At 36.4% G+C, this 23,055-nt stretch overlaps 1 protein-coding gene across 2 annotated transcripts in view; it reads left to right on the top strand.

Annotated features, from left to right (window-relative positions):
• The window catches only part of ZDHHC17 (zinc finger DHHC-type palmitoyltransferase 17), a 75,606-nt gene that overhangs the window by 33,378 nt on the left and 19,173 nt on the right, over nt 1-23,055 (top strand). For both annotated transcript variants that reach the window (XR_006165308.1, XM_042792475.1), the window contains exons 5-10: nt 631-775; nt 7,855-7,919; nt 9,271-9,433; nt 13,942-14,067; nt 15,333-15,475; nt 17,836-17,936. Coding sequence is in view for 1 of the 2 variants with exons in the window: in XM_042792475.1 (XP_042648409.1) it covers nt 631-775; nt 7,855-7,919; nt 9,271-9,433; nt 13,942-14,067; nt 15,333-15,475; nt 17,836-17,936 (743 nt within the window). In the remaining variant the exon portion in view is untranslated. The remainder of the gene's footprint in view (nt 1-630; nt 776-7,854; nt 7,920-9,270; nt 9,434-13,941; nt 14,068-15,332; nt 15,476-17,835; nt 17,937-23,055) is intronic.

Here is a 23,055-nt window from a genome sequence, read left to right as displayed (position 1 = left end):
TGTATTTTATGTGAGTAAGGTACATGAATGAATCCAGTCATTGATAACTGGGCACACTGTGAATGTGGTATGTTTGAGCCACAGGAGCTTTCAGCATATAGTCCAGTTTTTGTCTTCTCCTTTTCTAATGTAGAGGAAGATGATTGCTATGATCGAAAAAGGAGTCAAGTAAAAGTAGTCTGTAGTCACCTTGATTTACTTTTACTTTGGGGATCTTATTTTTGTAGTCTTCTGAAGTTCAGCAACACTTGTGCAGATGACACTTGGGATGATTTTGTGTGACGTTGTCCTTGCAGTGTTCTATTATGCATGTGGATTTTTTTAAGATGCGCTTAAAATAAGATTTCTAACCTAGTAACTTGGGGTTTTTTCTTGACTGGCTTTTTGCTATACAATACAGTTAAGTGAATTGCATGTGATGAGTGCATTAGCTGCACAGAATTTGCTTGTATGAATGACTTTGCTTACTTGGTTGCAAAATCAGGTCATGACAATTACTATTTTCAAAGTATGAATCAAAGTGTGGAAGCTCTGGCAGTGTAACTAACTGCTAAATGTATTTGTTGTATTCAAATTTTAATAGTTTTTCTGTGTATAGTTATTCAGTTGTTTGTTTTTTGTTACATTTAGACAGGGTCACTTATCCATGGTTGTACAGCTGATGAAATATGGGGCAGATCCATCGCTAATTGATGGAGAAGGATGTAGCTGTATTCATTTGGCTGCTCAGTTTGGACATACTTCGATTGTTGCTTACCTGATAGCAAAGGGACAGGTAATGTTTAACTAACATCATATTTAAATAGATTCTACTGAAAATTGGAATAGGACAATTGAAACCTATATCTATAATTCAGCAAATGCAAAATATTTGCCTAAGTATAAAAATAATTCAATGTCTTTTATCGTAGACTACAGTATTGATGTTCCACCTGCTAACTTAATTTTCTCTAACAGTGGTCTGAGTACTTTTGCTTTAATTCATACCTGTCTAGTGTAGCATATGGAGATTCTAGCAGTTATTCTTTTACCATTCTTTATTTCTAATTAATTTAATCTTTACATGTTGATGATTATTGATTAAGGATTACAACAATAATAGCAAATATTCTAGAATTCTTCACAGGTTCATCAGGTTATACACAGGTAAAGAATCTAATGACAAAGAGTTGTCATAGGTCATCTCTTTTTTTTTCCTAATACCTCAGTCCACAACTTTTATTTCTTGCTGTTACTAATTGCATGTGTGTGTAAATAAACCCACACACACAAAAAAAAAAATCCAACAAAAAAACCCCAAACAAACAAACAAAAGAAACAAACCAAACCAAACAAACAAAAAAACAAACAACACCCCCCCCCCCAAAAAAAAAAAAAAAAAAAAAAAACAACAAAAAAACCAACCAACCAACCAAACAAAAACCCCCCAAAAAACCAAAACCTTCTTGCTGGCCTCTTATATTACTGCTAGAGCCGTAAAGTGTTTATATAGCATGTGTATTCATTACCGTTCTCGTCGTCTCCTGTCCTTCATTCTGTGTGCTTAAAAACATGTTCACCTTTTTGCTACACTGCATTATAATTTGTAAATTTACTCACTCACAAATATGTGTCTGAAGCACAAATTTGATGTATTTTGTAAGCTATATAGAAGAGTCAAAGCACTCCTCTTGTTTTACAGTCTTACTAATGATGTTCACACTTCTGTATTCTGCTTATTCTTTCCAATAGCAAGTTAGATATGATCCCGTGAGAGTAGAATATGACTATGAAATCAGGGGGTTTGGTCTGTGTAAAACAGGTACTAAATTTGCGGCAAAATTTATTTGTGCCTATACATGTGAAAAATAAACTATCGTTTCATCAAGTATACTGTTTGGTAAAACAGTATTTAGTATATGATAGAGAGTAAACTAGGCACAAGAAGAGGCTGTTCATGTATAATCACTATTTTGTAAGAGAGAATGATTGGAGAGAAATGCTCTTTCATCAGGAACAAGTTTTGTGTTTTGTTTGCAAATTATATATAATTGTACATGGTTTTTATGTTACTAGAAAAATCTTTCAGATGTTATACAAGTGTGAACTTGTTTAAAGCATAGCATTAATGAAGTATAAATGGCCTTTAAAATGTCCTACTGTGATTATGAAATCTCCCTATAAATGTTTTTGTCCTTGTGTTTATATACAGACTTGTCCTATTTATCTGAACATCCAATATTTCAGTCCAAAAGAAGCCGTGCATCTTTACATGTGTACATACATAAACACACAAAACTTCCTTTAAAATTTAAAACTTACTGTGTTGGAAAGAGCTCTCCTCATGAGTTGTTATTAAAAGGATGATTATTAAACCCTCCAAATGTTAGCAAGTATGATTTTGGTATCTTTTCCATGCCATGAGTTTGAATTAATTTTAACAGTAGCTTTTGGAAACACTTTGGAAGGTTCAACTTCAAAATTATGTATTGATTTGTATGTTTAAGATATAGTGTGATTAAAATACAGTAATGTCAATAGCATTGTAATAACAATCCTTAAGCTCATAGTTCTCTTGATATACTACTTACAACTACAAAAACTACACGGTTACTGTAGAAGCTATGAGAAATACATGATTCTATTTTTTTTATTCTCCTTTAATAAGTATATGTGAGGTCTTTAGTCCTTTTTTTTTTTTTTTTTTTTTTCCCCACCTCTTTTGTGATGCCACGATATGGGTTTGGAAACTTGAACTGCTTTCGCTTATGTGGACTTACCCTATATACTACTTGCAATTATTTTTTGCCTTTTTGTCTTGACAGAGACCAGGTCCTCTTATATCCAAAGTAGGCTTCCCTTGTTCTGAACCTAATTGTATTATCTGTGTGGTAAATGACAACCAAATAAATGTCAGAATAAAGCTCAGTGTAGGCCGTGTGCTTTGTTAGTTCTGATCCTGATGCCTTTGTGGACCTGCATGGTCAGAGGAAAGCCAGCTTTCATAACTGTGTAGAGAAGTGACAGGTAGATTAAGAAGTTGTTCCTTATTGCTTCTTGTCTCTTTGAGGCAGAGCTGGAACCCAACTTCAGTGTTGCTGCTTCACTCTCTTCCTTGGCTCCAACAGCCAATGGTAAAATTTCCAGTCTGAGACTAATCCTCCAGCTTCTGGAGTGTAGTGTAGGGGAAGAACTCTTGATCAGATGCCCTCTGGACTTGGTTAAAAGTGAATCCCCTTTCATGCCAGCAAGTACTACTCAGCCAAGAGGCATCATTGGCTGATAGCTGTTGCTTTTTATTTACCCAGGCCTCTTACTGAATTTGGAGAGACTAATACCTGGCTGTATCATAATTTGCTCATGTTATTTGTGTCAGTAGGGTCAAAATCAAGCCTGCGGCAAGAATACAATATAAATATGTTCAGATAGCAAGTAGCAGAATCTTTAGCACAGTTTGAGTTTAGGGAGGATCATTATGTTTGTTTTTTTTTTTTTTTTTAAAAAAAAAAGGCAAGAAAAAAAACTGAAAGGAACTTGAAGGACTTAAAAATATTCAAAATTATTGCTCATACTACTTGACTGCTTGACACTGTGCTTATGCTGCTTAAAATGCCAAAGGCCTATCAGGGCCTAGCATATGCAAACGTGTCAGCAGGCAGTAAGTGAAGATAGGGATATGGGATGTTGGATGGTTGAATAATGTGGTCCCACCCTTTGTCATATGTGAGATAACTAACCTCAGTCACAGATAATGAATGACTACAAAGTTGCTGGTAGGGTAAAAGCATGTTGTAAGAAATACTCTGGAGCTAAAATTATAGTTTAACTATTTCATACTCATAACTGAACTATCACTTACTCAACAGTGTATTTTTTTTTTTTTTATTCTCAGAATTGCAATTTTATGTGTTAACTCCTGTCCCCAGCTACATAGGGCCTTCTTCTGAGCTACAGCCTGGGAGTAATTGGCATCTAGGTTGGGAGGTGCCAGTGTGGTACCAGCAGCCTTGGTTACTTTGTGCTGCGGTCCCTGAGCAGTGCTCCCAAGCGCTGTTACCTGTGTTGGCACTGAGGAGCGTTCTCTCCACTGTAAGACACTGAGCCAAGTGATTATTTCCTAGACCTAACCTACAGCACATTACAGAATTTTAAGTCCAGTCATGCTTCTTCCTCTTGATTGTCAGAACTGACTCTGTTTGATGGACTAGAGTACTCAAAACAGAGCTTATCTTGTTTGAAAGAACAAGGTAAGTTCAGTTCTGTGTGTTACGTTGCTTGATGAGCCACCTGTCGGTCTGCACTTGGTTCATTCCACAGGTATCCTACAAAATCTCTGCTTCTAGTGAATAACTAGCACGTCTTTCCAGAATTAGGAAATGTTTTCAGCCATATATCTCTCTTCCTGATAAAGCTTCTTTACAATATGCTTTTAATAACATTATCTCTTTAGAAGCCTGTTTCCCTTTCCGTGGGCAACAGTCCATGTGGAAGAGATCTTTTCTTTATGGAGAACAGGATTCTGAACGAGGGCATGATGGGTCTTTCTATGAAGGTCTGTGTTTTGTGAAATAACCAGTAATGGTTTTAAAGAGAATCAAATTCCTGGTCCCTTTCTGTGCAATTTAATGCACTTCTAAGTAGAATCTCTTGATGCTTTTTGAAGAGGTCATATTGTATCACAGTACTGGTTTGACCATCGCTTGTTAAATGTGCTGGTAAGCCTAAATGCTGCTCCGATCTCTAGCTGCTATTTAGATTCCTACCTCATCAGCTATATTGCTTTCAGCAAGTAGTGTTAAGCAGCATAATAGTTGCTACACTACAGCTCCTTTCCATGCAGGAAGCCCTTTCTCCTCTATATTTCTACCCCTCCAAAAGCTTTTTCTGCAATCTTGTATTAGTGCTCTAGGACTAAGTCTGGTCATTTTTACATATGCACAGCTGTTCTCTTTCAGAACCACAGTTGTTTTATTTCAGAAACAAGTGAAAAACTTGCCAGTTGTGATCCACCGTGTCCATGCTTGAAATACATAGAGTAGAGAGCAATTTGCGCAATTTTTGGTCATTGCATCACTTACTGATGGAATCTGGTTCTTGGAGTGCTTGTACTGAGTCCTAACAGCACAAGTTCACCCACCCCTCCATGGACATTATCAGATTGACCTGTCACTGAGAGTTAAACAAGAAATTAAAGATAAAATGCTTGCTGGTACACAGCATAAGAGAACAGCCTCCTAATATGGACCTGCTGCTGAAGGCTTACTTTTCTGCCTTAGCTCTTTGGTAAAAGGCAGCAACAGAGCTTCCTTTCTGAAATGCCCCACTTGTTATGTGGTTGTGGTAATTATCTGGCAAATAACAAAGAATTTTTGATGACAGGTTTGTTAAAACATATGTCTGTGTCATGGTTTAACCCCAGCTGGCAACTAAGCCCCACACAGCCGCTTGCTCACTCCCTGTCCTATGGGATGGGGGCGGGGGGAGAGGATTGGAGAGATAACAGTGTGAAAACTCATGGGTTGAGATAAAGACAGTTTAACAAATAAAGCAAAAGCCACATGCGCAAGCGAAGCAAAACAAGGAATTAATTCATCACTTCCTCTCGGCAGGCGTCTCCAGGAAAGCAGGGCTCCGTCATGTGTAATGGTTACTTGGGAGGACAAATGCCATAACTCCAAATGTCCCCCCCAACTGTTCCTTCCTCCCCCAGCTTTATATGGTGAGGTTGATTTCACATGGTATGGCATATCCCTTTGGTCAGTGAGGGTCAGCTGTCCCAGCTGTGTTCCCTCCCAACTTCTTGCATACCCCCAGCCTGCTCGTGAGTGGGGTGGAGTGAGGAGCAGAAAAGGCTTTGACGCTGTGTGAGCACTGCTCAGCAGTAAGGGAAACATCTCTGTATTACCAACACTTTCCAACACAAATCCAAAACATAGCCCCATGCAAGGTACTATGGAAAAAATTAACTCTATCCCAACCAAAACCAGCATAATCTGCTATCTATAACTACGTCATCTTTGTTAGGTCTATACAACAGGATGCAAGTCAATCTTAGTTGCTTTGCCTCTTGTTAAAGTTCCTTTGAGAAGGGATCTGTCTCAGCCCATGTTGTAGCTTAATATGAGTGATAGGTGTAGCCTGCCTAGATAATATATGTGCAGGGAATAGTCTGGAGCTTGTGGCTTTTTTTTTTGTTCTTAGCTGAGTGTCATCTAGTGTGCAAAGTGTAGTTTCGATTTGTCAAGTGGAATCACTGAAGGAATCATTTTACTTACATCCAGGCAATCAGGTCCCTGCTGTCTAGAAAAATTGCTTATCTATATGAAATCTAAAGATTAAAGAGTGATTGTTCATGTTACAGTAATTTGTACAATCTTCACAATGTGTTGTTCACACAATGTGACCTGTGAATCAGTCATGCTTCTCAAGGATGAATGAACTCGAGGGTAGGCTGTAATTCTAATTTCCTTCACAATCTCAACAACAGGAGATTAAAGGGAGTGCCAATGGCTGCATGGTCCTAGTAGATTCAAAAGGATCTAATCTATACAAGTACTGTAGGCAAACATACTTTGATCTGTTCTTAATGCATATATCTCTCTTCTCAACAAACAATGCAATAAAGTAATAGTTTTCTTTCCATCAACTGTTTTTTAAATTTCTGGTTTTGTTTTGTTTGGTTGTTTTAAATTAAGCAACAGAGTAAAAGCTCAGAAATGTAAAATTACCTTCAGGCTAGGGATGTTTTAAAAGCAATTATTTGGAACACCTAAATTTTATTTTCTGGAAAACTTTGCCTGGGTCAAACTAGCCCATGGGCAGGCTTCCCAGGGTGCTGGGTATTTGGCAGACTACTGGAGTGGAGAAGGTTCTGGGGGTGATAGATAACAACATCATCCGCTTTCTGGGTTTCTGTCAGTAGTTTCTGTAGCAAAAGACTTTACTGTAAAACTTTCAACCTAATTTTCCTAGTAAAGACTGAGGGGAGTAACATAGAAAATACTGACATAGCTCTATTGCCTCTGAGGAAAATTGTTCAGGTCTTGCATTAAGTTAGCTTAGAGTAATTTTGTTAGTGGTGGTCTGTGGAACTTGCCCAAATGTGCTTGAGAGTCTAAGCCGTCTCAATGTATTTAGGAATTACCAACCTCCATGTTAGTGAGGCAGGGATCTATAACAGGAAAAAACGCTGTAGGTATTAGATCCTTTCTGATGGATTTAAAAGAACTGTCTGGATGGTGCTGTTTTGGTTTTCTGTGGCTATATTCTGTTTAACATAATGTTTTCTTTATTTTTAGCCATCAGTTCAGTCACCACTTGATTATAGATCAGTTTTATTTCTGGGTGGGTTGTTACCATTAATGGCTTTTGTTTTAATTTAAAAGTTTTCTGGCATCCAATAACTTCATATACTGAGCAAATTAAGGAAAATTGCTTTGCAAGTGGAAAAATAGATACAGCTAGCATTCAGTAGGGTGTAGGATCCAGCTCATGGTATTTATGTTAATTTATCAAGTATTTTATTAAATATTGGTGCGTTATTTTAGTTTTCTCCTGCTTTGAGTGCAATAGTACAGCATCTATATAGGTCTTTAATGTTGATGATTAATAGTAAGAGAGAAATGACTAGGATTATACAGCGTGACTGTTCCTTAGTTTCCGAAATACATTGAAGTGATTATATATTTGCAATGGTGTTGTTAATGTCTAGTTTAATTTTTTAAATATTATTTTATTACATACTAAAAGTTGACAGATTTTCTCTAATTATGTTGGTTAGTCTTAAAATTCTGCTTCTCACTGCAAACCTTGTATCTATTGGATCTTGAGCATGCTTACTCACCAGTTGTTTTTTTTTTTTTTTTCCTTTTTTAGGATGTAGATATGATGGATCAAAATGGAATGACACCTTTAATGTGGGCAGCTTACAGAACACATAGGTAATATCTCATTGCATTTTAGACTTTCTCTTGATGTTATCTAAGTGGTGTATAGTGGTTATTGGTTTTGAATTTTTAGAAAGTTGTTTTTTGGTTTAACTAGTCAATGTTCTTCCCACACTTGCCACTTTGTCTTCTTTTATGATTGTTGTGAGAGAACCCTAGTAGGCAGCTCAGCCCCACACAGCCACTTGCTCCCTCTGGCCCAGTAGAATGTGGGAGGAGAATTAGAAGGGTAAAAGTCAGAAAACTTGTGGTTTGAGATCAAGACAGTTTAATAGCTAAAGCAAAAGTTACGCACCCAAGCAAAACAAAATAAAGAATTCATTCACTGCTTCCCATGGGCAGACAGGTGTTCAGCCATTTCCAGGACACCAGGGCTCTGTCACCTGTAACGATTACTTGGGAAGGCAGACACCATATCTCTAAATGTCCCCCTTTCCTCCTTCACTCAGCTTTTATTGCTGAGCATGACATTATATGGTCTGGAATTTCCTTTTGGTCTGTTAGGGTCATCTGTCCCAGCTGTGTCCCCTCCCAGCTTCTTGTGCACCCCCAGCCTGCTCACTGGCAAGACAGCGTGAGAAACAGAAAAGGCCTTGGTGCTGTGTAAGCACTGCTCAGCAGTTGCCAAAACATGGGTGTGTTATCAACATCATTTTGGTCACAAATCCAGAACCACAGCACCATTGGAGCTACTATGAAGAAGATTAACTTGATCCCAGGCAAAAGCGGTACAATTCAAAAGAGAGGATATTATGCAGAAGTACTCACTAATATGAACTTTTAGTTTACAAAGTAAAGAAGATTGGAAAAAGTTGGTGTAAAATAACACTTCTCCAAAGAGCAAATCTGTCTGAATTAAATTCCTGCTCAGAAAGGCCTATCACCATTGATTGTTGAGAGGAACATAGGCTAGCTTTTACAAATACTTACCATTACCAACATTGTAATCCTATTTATTTTCATCTTTTGGAATGTGAATTGGAAATATAACATGTTTTGAACTTTCATTGTTATCTGCCAAGTATATAATCATGTGCATGCTTTTACAAATCTGTTACTACTGTTAGGTTTTGGTAAACGTGAAAACAGAATTGTATAACAAATATGTTTCATGACATCCCAGAACAAGCTGTTTGACTGAGTTCCTTTAAAAGTCAACAGAATTGTGGTGGATCTTTGGTGGGAAAGGAATTTGAGTCATTCATAATCATAAGCAAAAAATGTTACTTTACTATTACATAGTGTATCTGATCAACATTCTTTAGAGAAATTGAACTGATTAACAATAAGTTGTTATGTATTTGAGTTCATCTTCTGTAGATCTAACAAGAATTTTCTTTTCTAGTGTGGATCCAACCCGATTACTACTTACGTTTAATGTTTCTGTTAATCTTGGAGACAAATACCACAAAAACACGGCATTGCACTGGGCTGTGCTTGCAGGAAATACTACAGTTATTAGTCTTCTGTTAGAAGCTGGAGCTAATGTTGATGCTCAAAATATAAAGGTAAACACTCGGTCTGTTTTTATTGTAAGTGCTTTGAGGCAGAAATAAGAGCCTTCAAAAGCACTCATGTAAATAATTTACCAATGGTTATGTGCAAGTATATGCAATTAGACTGCGTGCTTGGAGACCCATGCATTTGGATGGAAAACTGGAAATCTGACTGAATGTCTTGTAGAGAAGTTCTGGGGTTACTGTTTGTTGGAGTGAGATGTGAGACATCTCTGTCCTCTTCCAGATAGCTGACACATGCCCCAGTATATCTCCCAGTGACAGTGAGGAAGTTAAAGGCCTAAAAATACCAGTAGGAGTAAAATAAGAAAATGGGCTCTTTTTTGCATTAGAACTTTAAGTTGCCCAGTTATTCTACTAGAACTTCTTAATGGCAAAGCTAGACTCAGCACTAACAGAGCCCATCCCTAGCATATGTTAGACCAGCCAAGCAGCTGTTAGAATTTATCCCACAGACTTGGAGTCTATAAGAGCTTCTCCAGCAGTGGAAGATGTACCTATTGAATGGGGTTTTGTCCTTTGCCTCCAGACTATTCTGTACATCAAATTAGAAGCACTTCACTACCCAAGCTGTTTCTTCTGTGGTGTCAGAGAAGAATTTCCTTTTAGAAAAAGAATTCTTGATTTCTCTTCAAATATTTGTATTTTCCATTTAATGAGTGTTACAGATTGAGTGATTATACTGGAAAATACAGCTGTAAGTCTACATTTATAAAATGTTAAATACTTAATTAAATTTGACCTTTCACCATTTTCCCTACTGATTAAGATGTCCAGGGCCTATTTTCCTTGGCCACAAGTGATAGAAATATTAATAGAAATATGCTAACACACACACATACACACACACGTTTCCTTGAACAGCATGGAACAGTCTTTTTAAGTGTGCTGTCAAATTTTGCTAGTAGTTTTCTAGGTCCTACATCCACTTTAGAATATAGAAATACTGACGATCATGAATGAAAACTCATTAGAAAAATCACACGGCTTTTCATGTGCTTAAAACAAATCAACTAGCTTCTTGCATGTACTGATGTGAGTATATAGTAATTATTCCTGGTCTGTAAGGTCAGTCGTGTGGATGAATTATACTTCTAGTCTTACTTCTTGTGAACTGTTGAGAAGCTTTTTTTCTATGCTACATAATGGTGAAAATTAAGGTATTTTTGTGGACAAAAATCAGTGTGTCATACCTTGCTTCCCTTGGCAGACTGATCAATGTATTTAGAGTTTTAAAGTCATCATCTTACCTACATTTCTGGACCCTTACTAAATCCGCAATAACAATTCATATGTTTGGCCAAATGAAAAAGTACCTGCTAGCCTGAAGCAGTTCATGGTTTCTCCTTCTTTACTGACAGACAGCAGCAGTCAGCAGGAAAATAGGGGTTTGAACCTACTGGATCATGATAGCTTTCCAGTCGTGCCAGAAGACCTGTGCCTGGTTTCGTTAACCACTGCCTGCGTTCTGCAGTGGAGTCTAGGTTTCTTGCAGGTCATTCCAGGTTTCTAGGATCTTCAGAGGATCAAAGTCATTCTAGCAGTGGAAGCTTTGTCATCTTGCCGGTGGCTTTGTAACAGATGCTGATTGGGATGATAGTAAACATATAGGAAACATAAGAATTTGATTGATTTTTATAGGTATAGGGACTTGTTTTTGTGCTTCTTCTCTGACTGTTCAGCAGAAAAAGTTTTCTTCGAGACAAAAAGTGATTGTTAAGTGTCTGGCTCATGTTTTCCCAGAAATAAAAGGAATAGTGAAAGGCTCCTTTCTGTTGCAGTCACTTCCAGATTTCTGCAGCATTTAGTGAGTTGTTTTCTCAGAAAGCCCATGGAATTGACCAAGAATGGTGGTAAGACAGCTAAGGTTAAAGAAATACATTAACTAAGAGCCGTTTATCTTTTTGAAGTTGTGAAGTGGCTGAAGTGCTAGGTGAAAGCTTTGACCTTGTTATCAGCTGTAGGCAGTCTGTGTTAGAAAGGCCATGCTGCTGGCCGCCTAGGTGTGGAAGGAATTGAAGTCAGTCATCAGTCATCACTAAGATGCTCTCCTTACTTTGCATGACAATTGGAGATGTGTATGAACAATAACACTCTTATTCTAGAATAAAGCTTGATACAAGCAGTGTGTTTGTCCTGATTGTGTTAATTGTTCTGTTTATATTATGCTGTATAAGAAAATGATACTTTTTTTCTGGTAGTAAGATACATTCTTTTTCCTTCTTGAGAACTGGATTGCAGTTGGAGCGGGAAGCTGCTTTTCAGTAGTCAGAGTGGTTTTTTTGTTTGGTTGATTATTTTTTTTTTTTTGTTAGGGAAATTATCTTGCTGTACCAGTAGATGGATTGGGCAGATGAAGACAGGATTTCACAGGAACTCAGTTTGTCACTCGGATCAGAGAGAAGCCTGTAAATTTTATTTAAATATAAGCAGAAGCTCCTTTTCTCCTTTTTTTTTTGACTAGAGAACGATAGAGACCTAAAGGAGCTTTTATGGTTTAAGAAAGACTTTTTTTTTTTTTTTTTTTTTTTTTTTTTAAATCTGTTAATGAATCATTGAATGGAGTTGAGATGTAGATTCTTGACTATGCAGTATATCTGTGGGCATGTCTGTGACAGTCTACATGTAAAGTTCCCTATGGTAATGACTCTTCAGGTCATTCTTTATATCTAAACACTTTAAAGATATTCTATTGAAGCCTTATTGCCTGCTGGCAAACTCTGTTACTAGATTAAGTTCCCCAGTTTTGTGGTTTTTTTTTTTGGCTTCTAAAGAAGTCAGATGTCCACCACCTCTGTGAATACAAGGAAAATATGAAAATGGCCAGATGATGAGAAGCATAGTCAAAGACTTCTTTAAAGCTCCCTCAATCTTTTTATCTAGGCAGTTCCTAGGTGTCTCATGGCCCTCTAGTGGAAGGGATGCTCAGCTGGACCCCAAGACAACTTCAGGATTTACTTGGGAGATCAACTCCCAGAGGGGATTGCTTGTCTACAGGTAATCTTTACAGTCTGGATATATAAGGTGATATTAAAACAACAGCATCTCTGGAGTTTTCCAGGTATTAGCAATTCAAGGTGCTATTAAATTTGTGATGAAGCAGGCACCATAGTTTGATTTCAGGCATTTCTGTTGAGGGTGGAGTTAACTTAATCTGTTTCTTAGGCATCTGGCTAAACAACATGGAAGCCAAGTTAAGTCAGAAGATTATTCTTTTTTAATTGATTTGGCTAGTTAAACTTCTCACAAAGAAGGAGTGCAAGATCCTGTTAAGTAGCAAAAAGCTTCACATAATCTATAGTCTGTGCTATTTACTCTCCTTTTAGAGATTTGGAGCAAGATTTCAAAGTCAAAAATGACAGTTAAGTACTCAATTCCCATTATCTTTCTATGGGATATAGGTAGCTAACTGCACTTTTTTAATCTTTGAAATCTCTTCTGTCTGTAGTAATTATTGCCCTTTCTGGGTAATTTCAGTTTCTGGTACCTGTCTCACTTTTTTTTTAGGAGGGGGCCGAGCGATGGAGGATTCAGCCATTTTTCAAGCCTCCATGAATGGTTTGTTTAGGAGGGGAGTTAACTCCAGTAGAAGAGAGGAGGAGTCAAATGCAAAACTGAAGCTGGAGGTACCTGCAATTGGTTGTCTCTTGCCTCCTCTATAATTTTAGACCCAGTTGATAACTTTCATTTAGCTCTCTTCCTAAATGTTTAAAAAGCAATAAAATCAAAACAGTTTGGTAGGCACCTTTGGCCCCTGTATCTCTCTCTGTCTCTCTCTTGCTTTGTCTGTCAGTCTTCTCTGAAAGTAGGGAAGGAGAAGGCATGGACAATTGCTGGCTTAGCTCCCCAAGTACGTGAAGCACAAGCTAAGCATAAAAGCTCAGAGTTTTGGAATAAGTTGGACATAAGCAGTTTATTCCTTCCCATTTTCTTCCTAGGACTTCAGTAACTGAGATGATTATAAGAACATCAAGTTTGTGGAAAAAAAACAGTTATAGAAACATTCCATGATATTAATAACTTCACTCTGCCAAAAAGGCAGAGAATTAACTGAGAAGTCAGGCTTTAGACCGGGAGAGTTTCCATGATCCAGTGGGTCACAAGTTCTTACTCTTTGCTTGATTTCTGCTGCCTGTCAATAGCTGAGAGGGAAGCACAGTCTTTCATTTACAGACTAGTAGACTGTGTGTAGAACAGTGAAACAAAAATGTGTTATGCCAAAGGCAACAATTATTGCTATGTCAGGACATATGTATTGTCAGGATTACACATTTAATATTATACTTGTCCACGCATGTATAGTAATGAGGGAAGGAAAAAGACCAAAAGGAATGAATGATGTTTGGTGTCAAGTAAGCTGCAGAGCAAAAAGTATGCCAGAATGTAGCTTAAACTGATTTAAAATGTATTATTTTTACCTGCCAATCTTCTGTTTCAAAAGTGCTCTGAATGCATTTTATTTTTAAATTGGATGTTTCCCACTTTTATACTCCTGGCAGGGAGAATCACCACTTGATCTAGCAAAACAGAGGAAAAATGTTTGGATGATCAATCACCTACAGGAGGCAAGACAGGCGAAGGGATATGACAGTCCATCCTTTCTGAGAAAACTAAAAGCTGATAAGGTAAGAAATAGTATAACACACTATTACTGCTGCTGTTGGTTTGGGGGCGTGTGTGTTTAAGGTAAGCAGTTCAGTACTGTGGTTTCCCTACCTTTCAGTTTTAGGCAACACCTTTTTTCTATGACAAAAGTAATTGCAAAAGAAAAAAAATATTATTCAAGGCAGGAGGAAAAAAACCCCTAAGCTTTCACACAGTTACCTTTAGTTTTTGTGCTAACTAAATGTTAGGAAAACACCCAGTGGTTTTGGTATTGTTGGTGACAGCTAAGACTTTCACAAAGCTGACTTTCAAGTATCTAAGGAAAGAAGCATTTTAGATATCCTAAACTCTGATCTGCTCTTTAATTACGTAGTGTTTTGTGTTGAATTAAAGGAGCGTTCAATCTTGGCTGTATAATGTAATGTATGAATCTCTAATGTGGAGGCCTTTTTCTTCTCAGGTTATTATTTAATCCTGCAGATAGGAGGCAAGAAATGAGGGCACAACGGGTACCATAATGCTCTAGCATGAAGAACTGTCAACTCACCCATAGTTTGAAAACATCTAGAGTTAATATTTTTTTTTTTTACCAGTCAGAGTGTTGTTCTGGTTATTAAATATTGCTATCCCTGATTTGTTACAACTTCTTGATTTAAAGATACATTGCATCTTGATGGTTAAAGCACTGGCTACAGACTGTGCTTTAACTCTGTGATAATATAGTAATGCAGTAATTACTGACTTTAAGTGATTTGTGTATTGCGTTGTGTGTACATGTGCATTGTGACTGTGCTTTGAATATCTCAAAAGAGTTCAGTGCCTTCATCAGGAATTGTACCCACATAGTATAAGACAAAAAAAGTCCTATCTTTCTTCATAGACACTTCAGTATGACTTTATCTATTACTTACGTAACTGCAGTCTTCAAAGGTCACTGAGATTACCGTGTGCTCTGTAGTAGTTTATACACTTTGACAGATTCTTAAAAAAAAGAGCTACTGTTGTCTTTATTCTGAATTTACAGCAAAGTCTCTACAAGACAGTTCTTCTAAAACAAATATGTAAAATTACTGATTTATTGTAAAATTTTAGGAATATTTTTTCTTGCACGTTTATTGGAGACATGTAAATTTAGGAAGAGAAAAATTTATGAAGATTCCTCCCCCTGTGTCAAGCTTCCTGAAAATTTATTTAAGTTTTTGTGATTGTCCTGTTTATTATAAAATATTATTATACAATCTGTTCCTGAAAATAGAGTTACTTACTGATATTTGTTTCTATATAGGAATTCCGTCAGAAGGTGATGCTGGGAACTCCTTTCCTAGTTATTTGGCTGGTTGGGTTTATAGCAGACCTAGACATTGATTCTTGGCTCATTAAAGGGCTGATGTATGGTGGCGTTTGGGCTATGGTGCAGTTTCTTTCAAAGTAAGTGTTTTATCAGGACACTCTGTTTAGTGTGCACACAAGAAGTGTTTTGCTGGCATCTTTATTGAATAAATAATCTTAAATTTCTATTTTTTTTGACATGCAACATTATTTTTTGTTGGAATTTTTTTTAATACTATTTCTGGGAAAGGTCATGTGCAGCTTTAGCTTTTGTAATGCTCTGTTGCCTTGCAAATAGCCAGAGAGTTACCTTGGGTGAATACCACTGAGCTAATAGAAGCTAACAGCAAAACAGAAATTCAGTCATTATCCAGAGGAGGGAGCTGAATGTCTGTCTACAAAGAGTTATCAGCATGAATTTTGCAAAAAGCAGTCAAAGGGAAAGTTACTAGAAAGGAATAGAAAAAAGATATCTGTTATTAAAACCTACTTTTTTAGACTTGAAATACCCAAAGGCATCTAAAGAGATCTATGGAGAGAAATTAAGTCAGAGTCAGAGTCAGATTTTGTAGCTTCTGTTGTTGTGGAAAGGGGTGACTAAAGAAAAAGGCTGCTTTCTAATAGTATTTTTAATTTTTTACCTAATCATAAAGATTAGATAAAAATCACAACTAAAAAGTTGTGTTTGTGATTACTTTAAATATCAGTAAATGCACCTATGTATACACATGCACACACATACACATGCAGGCATGCTCCAATGGATTTTCAAGATCTGCAGACTACATCTGTCTTACTTTACTGTGGCATGTATAAAAGAACTTATTGTATCTTTATACTTAGGAGCTTTCTGCTTTTCTGGCATTGAGCGTCATGTTTATTAGAACCACTTGCTTCTCCTTCCATTCTGTTTAAAGAAGAAAAGAAAATATATCTGTTCCTTAAACCAAGTTCATGAGTCTTAGTGAATTTCATGCACTGGGAGGGGGATAAGGGGCATCAAGCTGTTGTACCTCCATGATCTTGGAGATGATCTTTTTGTCATCTCTGAGGCTGTGCAATTTGCTGACTTGCTTCCACAAATAATTTACTTGGCAATGCAAATCCTTAACCACGCTTCCTGCAGGAAGCAAGGGTAAGATTTCTTCATGTTTCTTGAGATCTATGTTTTGTCAAGTTTTATATTTTTGACCTCCCTGACAGATATTCAGGATTAACATTCTTACTTTCTCTTACCCTTTGCTTAATGTTTAGTATAAATACTTTTGAAAGTGTTTTTCACAAAGCCCAGGTTTGAATGAAAGTTTTGCTGTTATTCTAGTAGTATGTCCTTTCCCTGATGAATTTTAGCTAATTAGCTGTGTCTTCCTCCATACTCTTCACACACAAAAATAATGTACAGAAATTGCTGAAAGTTTACTGCTGAGTAACTGCTGTGTGTCCAAATGTATATTCACTTATTACTTACCATCTTAGCTCACCTTCCTTATAGGATTTTCTCAAAAGACCTAATAAACTTCCATGAGAAGACACAGTTACTGCAAGGGAGTGAAGAAGTGAGATGGAAACTACTTGTTGCACACATTTGTCTGTGGCAGCCTTGAGGGCACCACCAGGACAAAAAGAAAAATGCATCAATGTAAGAACATTTAGACAGATGATGGAAGAAGTTTTATTTCGAGGAGTTTAGCAGTTTAGAGTGTGACTTCTGATACGTTTAGCAATTTTTTTCTTTAATGTGGAATAACCTATTCACTAACCTAGTTTGTCTCCACTATATTCAACGTTATTCAGAATAGTCTTTAAAATGCAAACGTATAAGAAGGTGAAAATACTTCTGATGGCTTTTTTTTTTTTAAAGTACTAGCATTCTGTTTTAGAACTTGGCAAATCTAGTGAGATGGGAAATTAGTTAATCTGTCTTTTTTTTACTGATGTTCTGTTGGCAATTGTAACAGAAGCAAAAGAATCAAGAATGTGAACTATTTCAAGTATGTAGGCTGATAACACCAAGGTCTCTTAAGTTATTTTTTCTTACTGAAGTAATTTTAACATGTAATTGTCATTGTATGGATTTCCAAAATGTCTTTAGCACTGAAATCTCATAAGTAAATGTAGTTTGCAACTACTATCTATGTAGGCTAAGAATCTCACAGGTTTCTGACTGCTTTCCCAGTGTAGTTTTAGCATGAGTATTTACTCATTCAACACTTCTTGTCCAGTTCTTGTTATTCACTTTTAATTAACTAACTTTCAGTCATGACCCTTCATCTGGAGAGGTTGAAAACACAAATTTCTCATGAACTTTGAAGGTAAAAGTGAGGTAAATGCTTTTATAGCACGTTTGCAATATCCCATATAGTACATATTTTAGTGGGAAATGTTTTTCAGAAGCAGTTGTTCTGGACTTAGCTTTTATAAATCGAAATTTATCATGCGACATTACTCCTACTTTACAGGTCATTCTTTGATCACTCCATGCACAGTGCACTGCCTCTTGGAATATACTTGGCAACAAAATTCTGGATGTACGTGACGTGGTTCTTCTGGTTTTGGAATGATATCCTTTTTTGTTTACAGTAATTAGTATTTTTTCATTCTGGTGGTATGAAGTAATACCTAGATATATCCTACATATAAGAGTAAGTAAACTAATTAAAAATTTAAAAAGGCTATCTCCATTAAGCATTGCTTTCTATATTGGTGGTAATTCTTTTATCGCTTTAAAAATGTTCTTGCTATTGCTTTGCTTCAGTAATTTAAAGATTTTCCTCAAAATTGGCTTACAGCAGTCTGCAAAATTTCCTGTGCTTTACCAGTTTCTTAAGTGGGGGAAATGTAAGCAACTCTGTAAAATATGCTCTGGCTGTGAGGTGAAGAGGTGTAATTGACTACATTTTTAGACACTGCTTTCCTGAAAAGCAGTAGGTAATTTCATGGTATAGATCAATTCCGGTGGAATTAGCTTTATAGTTAGTTTTTCCTAAAGATTTCGTAAATTTCGTTTCATACAAACTTTAGGTACATTTGTTAACTGTATTTTCAGTCTTTGAAGATGTATGTGTTAACAACACTAGATTACAAAGATTCAGCATATACCCATCTTTTTCTTTTTGACTGTCTGCCTAGATATTGACTTTTTGTATTCACAGAGGTAGAAATTGATTCAGAGTTCACTGAAGAATGTCAGTTATCCACCTTAAGGAAATAGAATCAAATTTTTAAATTATTTTCTTGGGTATTGTAATTACAATACCCAAGAAAACAAAATGGAGATTTAATGTTTTATTAAACGCTTAATATAGTTCTTCTAGTTGTAAATAGTTGAAGTAAACTTAATATTTGTGGCTTGACTTTTCGAGAAACTGGTTTTCTTTTCATCCTCAAAGGAATTACCATGAAATAGGATAGTAGCAGTGCAGCCCTTTTGTCATCTTGTTAATATATTCTCCAGCCTTAGCTAAATGAGCCTCTCGTTTTGGGTTGGGAACAGAGAGGAGACCCTGCTTTCATACTGACAGTATTTGCAAAGGTGCTGCTGTGAATAATAGCAGTCCCATGTGACTGGAGATGACTGCTATTTCACGTTTAAAAAAATCTAAAAATGAAAATCTAACAACTGTAAAACACAAAAAAAAATATTCTAAAATTTCTATCAATATTAGCATGAGTATGTCTTGAAATAGTTACTTAGAAATGCTGGTCCTAGCAGTCTCTCTGTCTGGCCTGATTTTCTGTGTTTTTATTCAAATTCGCTAGTAACTGCAGAATGAGGAAAGATAGTACAGAATGAATATGAAAAACATTTTAAAAAGCAATAGTTAAAAATGGAGGTATACTTTTCCAGTTTTTATGGATTGGAGTAGAACTGTCTAAATATGTCATGCCTCTAGACTGAAGTTGCTTTTCTGTTCTTTTTGTTAAGAAAACATGGCTTTTGGCAATTAGTAACATACAAGTTTCTGTGACAGTTTTTCTAACTACACCATCTCACTTCTGAATCTCGGCTCTCTATACCTTGTAAATTTTCTTCAGAAACTCATGTTTGCTAATGCTACTACATGCTTTGGGTTGCAAATGTTGAGCAACTGTGAAGTGCTTTCTTGTGCTCGCATAACATAAGCTTGAACAAAATCTAAGGATTTGTGCAACTTTAAATCAAAGTCCTTGACCGTATTAAAATGGCTGCACAGCCAACACAACTTCATGATGACCTCTATCTCGCTGTAGAAAGGTGTCCCTGAAGGCTGGCAAATTGTGAGATTTTTATCCTGAAGCTCTTATTTTCTCCATATTTATACCAACTTGCTTAGATTTTTATTTCTGCTAGCCATTCTGATTAATGTGACTTGAAGTTTGGGGTTTCTTTGTCACAGAATAAAGTTCATTGTCCACTAGAAGTAGTAACCATAGACAATTAATTACTGTAATAAAGTCTGACTTCAAAATGTCAATAAAATGCTGTACTGCTTCTGTAACTTAGGGTAGGCACCTCAAAACCTTTGCAACAGTCTTTTTGTATACAGAAGTAGCAGTCTAAAAACTTGAGTTACTAATTGCTTTCATTAGAGCTGCCACAATTCTCTGACAAGCACTTTTAGAGACTTAGTGCTTGAGGCCATCTTCCTTTTAATTGGTGATTTTTAATTGGAAGTCTTTGTAATAAGATTCCAAATCCGTTCTTCTTCTGGAAAATTGCCCTGTAGCTTTATTGGAAAAAAGAAACTGCATGCCTGCTCTATTTTTGTCGCATGAGGCACCGCATTGTGGTTGGCAAAAGGATTCTTGTATTTTTAGAGCTTTATATGATTACTTACAACAGACCAGAGTACTCTGTAACGGTCATGTGATAAAACCTGTTGTAGTATTTTTTACAAATTCTGACCATCTTTTGCTCAGGAAAAAAAATTGCCCTACTGGAACTTTATATTATTTATAATACAAAGGTCTTAATTACTGCAAGTGTCACTTTAATATTCAGGTGCTTAGTAAGAGTTTTCTTGTAGATGTGTTGAGGGTGTCTGGAAGTTCATCTCATCTTCTGTGTTTAATCCTAATGGGACAGAAAAGGGCAGTCAAAACTATGTATCATAAAGAACAAACAAAATGAAGGATTAGCAGTGCATTTTCTTGAATTTTAGGGTGGTCACATGAAAACTAAGTCTGTAAGTTCTCAGACTTAATGATGTATCTTCTAAAAGACCAGTCTTGAAAGTAAATTCAAACAGTTTAGATGAATCTAGTGTACTGAATTTTTATAAATGTTTCCATTTTATTGGATTTTTCTCAGCAGCCTCTGAGTCTGAGATATTTGTTAAAATAGAAATCCTATTCTTGCTGGGAAAGAGGAAGTTATGTTCTCTATTCATAGATATATGAATCTATGCTCCTATGCTTCCTTGCACTGTTTTGCTGCTTCCCTTTAACTCTATTTCCCGTAACAAAGGACAGTTATGTCTTGCTCTGTTAGTGTATTCTAACCTTCTACTGTTTGTGGAGTAGGGGGAAAATACCCTCAAAATTGTACATACTAAATCACTATATTTTAATTTAATTTTATTTTTTAAAAGGAAAAAAAAAGGATTTAAAAGTACACTTTTAATAATGTGAGACTAGAATTTCACATTTAATTCTTTTTCATTAGCATTTATAAGTAGAACATTCTCTTGTGTCCTGTAAAAGTTCAGGGCACATGCATGTTCATGCAGTCTTTTTCAGTACCAGCTGAACAAATAGTGCCTGTTATGTCACAGGGTTCTTATACCACTTTGTTATTCTAACATCTCAGGTTTTGCTATAACCTAAAACATTCACAGTAAATTTTTTTTGGTTCTACAACTTCCATTTTGTGCAAATGGGAGTGTGCAGTTTTCATTAATAAAGCTTTTTTGGAATAGCATACTACTTGCAATGCTGAGATAAGAGGATATAAGCCAATTTATAATTTTAAAAATAATTGATCATTGACTAATACTGTATTGATTACCTTATTTCAAATATACTTCATCTGTTGATGGGTTTTAGGTGAAAGAAAACAAATGCTGCACACTTCTTCAATTAAGTATCATTTCAAAAACTGGATGTAAGAGAATTCATGATGATTTTTGTGCTTTCACAAAGCTGATAGAGTAGCATAGCATTTTAAAAACTAACAAGCCAGTTGGTACAATTAAGCAGTTAAAAAAAAAAAAATCATTCATATTACCAAAATTAGCTTCATGAAAACAGCAAAAAGCCTTCAATGCAAAAAGAAAGAAACCAGCAGCCATGTTTCTAGAGGAACAAAAGACCCAAAAAATTCAAACCCCAGGCCCAGCTATCCAGAACTTCTGTTTTCTTATTTACATACTTTTTCTAAATTAAAAAACTGAATAAATTTTGGGTGTGGAGGGGATGGCATTGATTTTTTTTCAAGCTGAATTGCTTTTTGTAGTTTTTTGTTAGCTAGAAGATAGAGGTAGAGAGCTTTTGCAGGGCTTCACTTGATTGAAAATGGATTTTGTCTTAGAAATGCCGTATCAAATGTGGCTTCTTGTGAAGCTGTGTCCTGTTGTCTACCTGGCATCTTGGATCCAGATGTATAGCTGTTATGATTTGCATGTATACATTTGCATGTATTGTTCGTTAGCATGTACTGATCTCTCAGAGCTTACACTGGCTGCATATTTTTCTCTTTAGGAGAAAAGGATTTTGTTACTGGATTTGTAGTTAGTGGAAAGGAGCATCTCGGTATATAATGTGCATTTTAGCTTGGTTTCAGACTCTTGGATGACGTGTAGCTGCGATTGTAGGAAGCTGCATGTGTTTGGACCCTTTTAAATAGGTTGCAGTTCAGGATGACAAATTAGTTTATCACGTTTACCTCACTCATGGGTTTGTGCAGTGCTTGTTGTTTTTTAATTTGATTTTTAATGAGATGGCCTTTTTGATTCCAAGTGGTTTCCTGGAATAATTTTCAGCCTGTTGTTCTAATAATTGCAGGATATTGATTAGGACTAAAAATAGAAAATGTTTTATGGGTATTTCTACATTGTCTCTTGCAATGAAGACTGGGGAAACCTCATAAAGGGCAGCAAATTGGTGACAGGGCAGAATGTGAATGCCTGCTATATCATGGGTTTTGCAGTCCTTAATAATATGGTAATGTAGTTTTCCTTGTGTAGTTGTAAATGAGGCTGTTAGGACAAAACGAGGCATTCTCTCTGGAGAAGTGATTCCCTACTCTGTAGCTAATGCAAACCTACAAGGTTTTCATGTGTGTGGAGAGTTTTGACATATCTGTGATACAAGTTGCTAAAATCTCTTTGGAAGCAAACTTCAGAGGGGACCTCAACATAATTTTAGATACCTCTAGTGTGGACATCCAAATCTGTTAGTTGTTTAAGCTCCCTTCATAGCCAGTGGAGGAAAATAGCCACTTACAGGGCACTGCTTCTCTGACTTAAGTTAAATATCTTGATACTGAAGGTAGATTGGATGTGGCTTTTTCCTTCCTGTTGTGTGTGAAGGCATACTGAGTGATTTAAGGTATGCGAGATGAACCCTACAGCTGGAGTTGTTTATCTCCATCAAACGCCAGAAATATCCTGGAGAAAATTCTAACTTTCCTTTCTCCTTCAGTCTAGTTGGTTTTCATGCCTTCTCCACATTTTTTGCTTAAAACTTAGGAGAAATGGGTT

The sequence above is a fragment of the Tyto alba genome, unplaced genomic scaffold (assembly GCF_018691265.1).
Source record: "Tyto alba isolate M040663 unplaced genomic scaffold, T.alba_DEE_v4.0 Super-Scaffold_2, whole genome shotgun sequence".
In the NCBI taxonomy this organism is placed as follows: domain Eukaryota; kingdom Metazoa; phylum Chordata; class Aves; order Strigiformes; family Tytonidae; genus Tyto; species Tyto alba.
Note: the sequence above shows the minus strand (reverse complement) of the source record. Positions and strands in the feature narration are given on the sequence as shown.